Here is a 7,807-nt window from a genome sequence, read left to right as displayed (position 1 = left end):
TTTTTTCATTATTTCACAATTAAAGTAATCTGTTTAGGTATTTTAGAAAACGTTTCAGATTCTTGAGGATGAGTGGAAAACCAAAGAGTTCAAATATAGAAAATTAATTGCAATAGTTGAGTTTAAAGGCACTAACTTTTCATTTCCATTGAGTGCTATGATCTGGTCCAGTCCAGTATTATGACCTTTACATTAAAAAGTGGACCCATTAAGCAAGATCGAACCGTAGCACTTTTGGACTCCCATTGGTTAAAGGTCCATAGAAAATGGAATGACCAGTTTGAAAACTGTTGATTGCCGGAAAGTCATAACTACAAAAGAAAGAGCCAAGAAAGCATCTGTATTCATCTTCGCCACCAGCAATCTTCTCTCAAACAACATAAATGTTTTGTATATATAGAAGATCATGGACACAGTCATCGTACCAACAATGACATGTGGAGCAGAGACATGGTCTGTCATAAGAGTCGAAGAGAAAAGTTGGTTGTTGCCCAGAGAATCATGGAAAGATCAATGCTTAATATAACAAGGAAAGACACAATCTGTAATGAAATATTTTGATCAAAAGCAAAAGTGAAAGATGTGATGCGCACACCTGGAGAGGCAAAAAGTATGTGGGCGGGGCATCTTGCCAGAAGGGATACTAAAAAGTGTCCCAGGAAAGTAGTGAAATGAACTCCAAGAGATGGAAAAAGAGCAGAGAGGGAGAGACCAAAGCAGTGATGGAGAGATGGTAAGCTGAAAAGACCTGGTTCCATGAGGCGCAAGACCGCCAAAAATGGAGCCATCAGCAGTGGCGTGACAGTCTGAAATGATGATACATGTAGTATCATAAGCAAAGCAGAAAAAAATGAGCTGCTGGATGATCTCTATTGTTGTTGTTAGCTTGAGTGGAAACACTCGCCTGAACTGCCTGGTCCGTTCTTAATCACCACTCAGTGGAAACAAGGCTTTACTTTCCTGTGATTGGCTAGCTAGTACGTTTATTGGACTAATGTAAAAGTATTACAACATGGACCCTAAAAGAGCTGAAGTTTTCTCCTAAAACACCTCATTGGATCCAGAGACGTCTGACTGCTAATAGTTCAAGCAAAGGGAGACAAAACCAGGTCTTGGGTTGTAAAAGTTCATACTTTTAGTGCTGTAACATTTCTGTGTCAAAGCCCCCCCATGACCATTTTTTATTTACAAAAAAAAAATGTTCCCATTAGTGTTTTAAGTATGATCATGAAGTTTTTAACCAAAAGCCTCTGTTTCCAAAATCTCCTGTGAGGGGACGTGGCTTCTTTTAGAGCTGATTTACAATCCTTTACAACTGCGGTCAAATGAGCCGCCGTTCACATTTCCGTGGTCACATCAAGAAGCTGGTGGAGATTTTCCATTTAGGCTTTTCTTTTTAAGTTTTTTAGGCTGTTTTGGAGTTTAGCTAATATTTAGCTAATATTTCAGCTACGCTAGCTGTTTTGGCTAATTTAGGCTTTTCTTTTTAGAGTTTTTGGCAGTTTTGGAGTTAGACTAATATTTACTTGCTGTTGTGGATAATTTAGTTTTTTTCAGTTTTTTTAGGATATTTTGAAATTCAGCTATTTTTGCAGCTACATGCTAGTTGTTTTGGCTAACCTAAGTTTATTTTAGGCTAATTTGGCATTTAACTAATATTTTAGCGGACTATAAGGTTTTCCGTTTTCAGCACTTGCTCTCAGCTTCAGCATTTTCGGTGGCCAAATTCAGTTTACAGCATTCACACTGGCATTATCACAGGTCATGCTATATATCTAGTCCATAATTATTAAAAGATACTTTTTTAAAGTTTTAAAAATCAATGCTTGTTCGGCCCACAACCTTAAGTTTGTTTTGTATTTTGGCCCCTTGAGATTGGCACTCCTGGTGTACGGGGTCATTTATTAATCTAAAGGAGAGAACGGAATGGGGACATTTAACATGTACTTTGCTTTGCTGAGTGTAGATCGAAAAATCCCCTAAAAACGGAGTCTGGTCTTCACCTGGCGACTGTGGGGGCTCTCATGACGTGATGCTCCCGCCCAGATGCAAAGCAGGAGGACACCACAGCAATCTGCTTCACTTAGAATAAAAAAAGACCAAAAAAAATCCCCAGAATGTGCATTGAGTACCCCTTCCTCTCCCATTCTGCTTCTATGAAACGTTCAGACTGGTGTTTTTTTTCTGAGAACATGACACCAAAATGAGTTTAAACCAGAATCTTTCTGCAGCTGCAGAGACGACCACGAATCCATGGTTTGATGGTTTTATAAAGCCACATTCCTGCCGGTCAGAGGAGGAGGAGGGGGGTCCAGCTGCAAACATCAGCGGTGTCACGGTGTTAAAAGCGCTCTTACTGACGATTCCTCACAATTAATTGGCTGATAATGAGGCTAGTTATGATGTAATCTCTGTCCCTACCTCTCTCCTGCGCGCAGACAGCCCCCTCCTTCTCTCTGCCGTTTCCCCACCTCTTTCTCTGTCTTTCTCTCCTATTCTAACCAACATGGCCGCTAAGTCGGATGGAGCAGCGGTGTCTGTGGAGGATGACAACACGCCCAGGAGCCTCTCGGAGCCGGGGAACCCCGCCGCCCGGCCCCGCTGCAGCGCCACGGGCGGGAAGCCCTACACGCTGCTGGACTGCTGCTGGGTGCTCTGCGCGCTGCTCGTCTTCTTCTCCGACGGCGCCACAGACCTGTGGCTGGCCGCCGACTACTACCTGAGAGGCGACTACTGGTGGTTCGGCTTGACGCTGGTCTTTGTCGTGGTGCCGTCCGCCGTCGTGCAGGTGCTGAGTTTCAGGTGGTTCATGTATGACTACACGGAGCACGGCGGCGCGGACGGATCCGCGAGCGGCAGCGGGGGCTGCGCGGCAGCGGCGGGCGGTGCGGCGGCAGCGGGCGACAACGCGTTCAGCACCAAGGACAGCGACCAGCGCGGAGCGAGCGCAGCGGCAGCGGGAAACGCCGCCAACGCCACCCCGGTGTACACCTCCTCCAGCCTCCCCGCCGCGGCTGGGAGGGTCGGCACCCCCCGGAGGTGCTGCACCATCTGCATGTGGGTGTTTCAAACGGTGCTTCACGTCCTCCAGCTGGGGCAAGTCTGGAGGTAAGGAGGGGAACGAGAGGGGCGTGCTTGCATGTGTATCTGCGCGCGCGTGTGCGCACCTGTCGGTTTGGATAAGGTGCACGTGTGAGCGCAGCGTTCCCAGCGCTGCTGTTGAGGAAAGCTGAGAGTGCACGCATGTGCGGGATCTCCGTGTGAGCATGGTGTGCGCCTTTGCGCAACATGCTTCCAAAAAAAATACCGCTGCCTTCTCTTATTTTGAAAATATTGACACAGTAAAGCTCGTGTGAGTTTTTGTGAAGAGCTGAAACCACTCCTGTGCCTTCTGTCCTGACTGAGGACCATCGAACTCTCAGTTCTTGTAATCCTTCTCTGCGCCTCCACATGTCATGGTCCTGAAGTGTTGGTGGGAGTTGCCATCATTATGGCTTCTTTAGGCCTCACTGCTCTTCTCTTCCAGCTGCCTGTCATGTTGGCTGCCCCAAAAACTGAGACTGTGACAGCAGTACTTTTGGATACATGAGCCAACATGAACTGCAATTTTAGGCATCCACACCTGACCGCTTTAAGGTTCTACTTAACCAATTTTACTATTTCATGTTTTGTATTTTAATTTTTTGTTGATCCGTTTATGATCATTGCATCCATCCATCCATCCATCCATCCATCCATCCATCCATCCATCCATCCATCCATCCATCCATCCATCCCCTCTTTCTATCACTAATATTTTTGTACTGACTATATCATCAATTATTCACTTTGAATCTTTTAGCGTTTTCGTTGTTTTAATATTTTGTTATTTTAATGTTGTTTTAATCGATGATAAGTTAATGTCTTGATTTTATTTGTTTATAATCTAATGCTGTTTTTGTCCTTATGGGGTGGATTTTTCTGTTCTTTGTCTTGTTGCTGAAACATGTTTTTTCGTTAACTTTTAAAGCACTTTGGGCTGTACAGAAGTACATGAAAAGCACTCAACAAATAAAGTTTGATTGATTGATTGATCATCTCAAGCTTTATGAATCTTAAGCAATTAATCTAATTAAACAATATTTCCAATAACAGAATATTCTTACTTTCAGAAAACATTTGTCACTAACGAGATTCTTTTCTTGATAAGACCATTTTTACACCATTGATATTTTTTGCTTATTTAACATTTTTTTCAAATTTAAATATTTCTGGCTTATTTTTAGAAGGCCTGTTTTTGCAGAAGATTATTTTCTCCATTTACAGGCTATTGTTAAGCTTGCATGTTTTTTAGATGTACATTGCATGTTAGTTTCAAATCCTTTTTCTCTCAAAAGTCCTCAATTATTTAGATAATCTATTGTTTGAAACCTCAAATTGTTAGACCTAAAACAAACTCCACCCACCAGCTGATCCAACCCCTCCTATTTATGGGAATAAAGTATACATCATAAAACATTGAGTGCCTATAGAGCTAATTAGTTTTAGATTTATGGAAAATGAAGAAGCGAGAAGCCAATTACTCTTTTTATTAAATAATTTTAAACATAAGTCAACGTAAAAATATTGTATATATGTATATACTGCATGTGTGTGTGTAATATGTGTGTATATATGTATAGTTAGTCTGGAATTGTGGGCTTCTGGTGTCATAATGACAGATCTGTTGGTCCCCAGAATCTGAGTAAACTGAGTCTAGTGATAAATGGCTGAACAGGTTCAGACTTTTCTGAATAATTTATTTCAAGATCTACTGTACCTGAGGAAATTTTAAAGTGTTTTCATCAAAAGTACACACTTTCTTCCACCTTAAAGTAGCAGTGCAAACAAACAAACAAATTGTAAGGCTTTAAAACAAGAGTATCAAGTTTTCTAGATTAGATTAAAAAATGGTTACCTAACAATCCCACAGAAGCATGGCAACATTTGTTTGCCTTCAGAAAAAGAAGAAAAATCGAATATTGTATTTTGTTCAATTTAACACAATTGTGTCATTTTACTAGTTGTGTTTTTCTTCTTTTGTAATGGGACTTAGAGAACACAATATTTGGAGTAGCAGCTTTATAACACCAGTGGTTTGGATAATTTAATCTTTTTTTTAAAGAATTACCTGCTGATTGCTTTCTTTATCAAAGTTATTTTCTTTTTTTTCCCTCAACATTTTGATCCTATAAACTCCTGGCTTATGAAGTATTTGATCCTTGTTTGTGTAATCTAGTTAAAAAAACAACTTTTTTTAATCAAGTAGAAATTCTTACAGTTTTAACATCAATGTGCTTGTTTAAATCCAAACCAAATTAGTCTTCGTGATAATTATCTGTTGAATTGTTGGTATTGTTATAAAGTTGTTATTTCATGCCCAGCTTTAGCCTATTTTACTGCTTCACAGCATGAGACATAGACTTGACCCCAATGACCCTGAAAAGGATAAAGAGAGTTGAAATGAGTCCAGGAATTGGTGGACTTAGCAGTTGGGGGCCCAAAAGTGGCCCAAAGCGTTGGGGCCCCAGGCATTCGCCTACCTTTGCCTAAAGGTGAGTCCGCCCCTGAGTACAGGAATGACCTTGGAGACTTGTAAACTGCAGAAATGTCTGAGAAGTGAGGCAGTTTCACAGAAATGTTTCTTTTAACGCACAGCTGCAGCTGCCTTTCTGTGATAAAAAGAAAAAAAAACACATAAAAAAATCAAAGGAGGTTTCCATTACATCACCTCATTCCGATACAGAGAATCACAGGAGTGTAATCACATGTAGAGTCAGAGATGAACTGCTTTAATGAGCAACAATGGGCAGCTTAGAGCTGCAGAGTGAGCAGCTTTTAATGTGGAACTTTGTGCTGGGAGACTTGGGCTCAGATGGACTCCGGTTGAAATCTGATTACAGTTTCACGCAGATGCTCGGCGTGGAAGTAAGCCGAAGAATTCCAATTTATTTCTGTTTGGTGCTGCTCTGAGGTGTGCTCTTGTTAGTTCAGATCAGGATATGTGGAATGAATTTCAAGTTCTGGGATTGCTTACACAAAGAAGGTTGCATCGACAGTCAATATTTTAAATTGGCAAACAGGTGCCAACAGACCGTTTGGTTTTACCATCAAAACACTGCAACCAGTATTACCGACATTATAGACGAGAGCTGAGAAATCTTTAGAGTAATGACCTCATTCATTAAAACCGGAAGAGGTCTTCGTTATAGTATGCAGAGTAAAAATGGTGTCTGGAGCTTTCAAGTACTTCTTTTCTGGGACAAAGATGGTGTTCAGATTATCTTTGACCAGAGTCTCACCTAAATCCATGGGTGGGGACTTCAAAGTTACCTTCAACCTACAACTTGAGACTTGGACTTGTTGCTATTGATTTGAAACTTTACTTGTAGCCAGCCATTTGAGTAGAGGCTTGATTTAACAACTAGATGCTTGAGACTTGACATGGTATTGCAGCTGCAGACTTGAGACTAGAATTGGACTTGAGTTCTTATATTTCAATGTGGATTGGACTTGTAGCCAGGGATTTGAGACGTAACTTGGTCTAACATCAAGAGACTTAATGTTTTTAACACATATTTGAGATCTGACCTGGACTTGTAGATGACTTGGTCTAACAACTAATTATTTTACACGTGACTGTAATTTGTAACCAGAGACCTAAGACATGACTTGGAAATGTAACTGTAGATTTTAGACTTGATTTGGACATGCTGACACAGATTTTAAATGTGACTTGGACTTGCAGCCAATAATTTGAGATGTGACTTAAGCAAAAACCAACAGTATAGAACTTGACTTGACTAGCCAGAGACCTGAGATTTGACTAGGAATGGTGACAATAGACTTTACACTTGACTTTGACTTGTTGACAAGGATTTGAGATGTAATTTGGACTTGTAGCCAGAGATTTATGACCTTACTAGGACTTATAGCCAAAGATTTATGACATGATTTGGACTTGAAGCTGGGGATTTATATCATGACTTGGACATGTAGCCAGAGATTTATGACATGACTTGGACTTGTAGCCAGGGATTTATGACATGATTTGGACTTGAAGCTGGGGATTTATTACATGACTTTGACATGTAGCCAGAGATTTGACATGACTTGGACTTGTAGCCAGTGACTTATGACATGACTTGGACTTGTAGCCAAAGATTTATGACATGACTTGGACTTGAAATGGTGGATTTATAACATGACTTGGGCTTGTAGCCAGAGATTTATGACCTAACTTGGACTTGGTGCCAGGGATTTATAACATATTTTGGAGTTGTAGCCAGATACTTAGGACATGGCTTGGACTTGTAGTCAGGGATTTATGACATGACTTGGACTTGAAGCGAGGGATTTATGACATGACTTGGACTTGTAACTAAAGATTTATGACATGATTTGGACTTGAAGCCACTGATTTATAACATGACTTGGACTTGTAGCCACTGATTTATGACCTGACTTGGACTTGTTGCCAGGGATTTGTAATTTAGAGTTGTAGTCAGATATTTAGGACATGGCTTGGACTTGTAGCCAGGGATTTATGACATGACTTGGACTTATAGCCAAGGATTTATGACACAACTTGTACTTGTAGTTAGGGATTTATGACATGACTTGGACTTGTAGCTAGGGATTTTTACAACACAACTTGGCATTTTAATGGGGGATTTATGACATGACTTGGACTTGTAGCCAGATATTTTTTAAATGACTTGGACTTGTAACTAGGGATTTTTACTTGACTTGGACTTGTAGCCAGAGATTTTTGACATGACTTGGACTT

The 7,807-nt window shown here is 40.8% G+C and overlaps 1 protein-coding gene across 1 annotated transcript in view; it reads left to right on the top strand.

Annotated features, from left to right (window-relative positions):
* Positions 1–2,308: 2,308 nt before the first annotated feature.
* Positions 2,309–7,807, top strand: part of xkr7 (XK, Kell blood group complex subunit-related family, member 7) — an 83,151-nt gene continuing 77,652 nt past the window's right edge. Inside the window, exon 1 of the mRNA XM_024293506.2 lies at positions 2,309–3,108. Coding sequence (XP_024149274.1) covers positions 2,507–3,108 — 602 coding nt within the window. The 5' untranslated portion in view covers positions 2,309–2,506. The remainder of the gene's footprint in view (positions 3,109–7,807) is intronic.

The sequence above is a fragment of the Oryzias melastigma genome, linkage group LG7, assembly GCF_002922805.2.
Source record: "Oryzias melastigma strain HK-1 linkage group LG7, ASM292280v2, whole genome shotgun sequence".
NCBI lineage: Eukaryota > Metazoa > Chordata > Actinopteri > Beloniformes > Adrianichthyidae > Oryzias > Oryzias melastigma.
The sequence above is the reverse complement of the archived record's forward strand: the minus strand, read 5'-3'. Positions and strand labels throughout refer to the sequence as shown.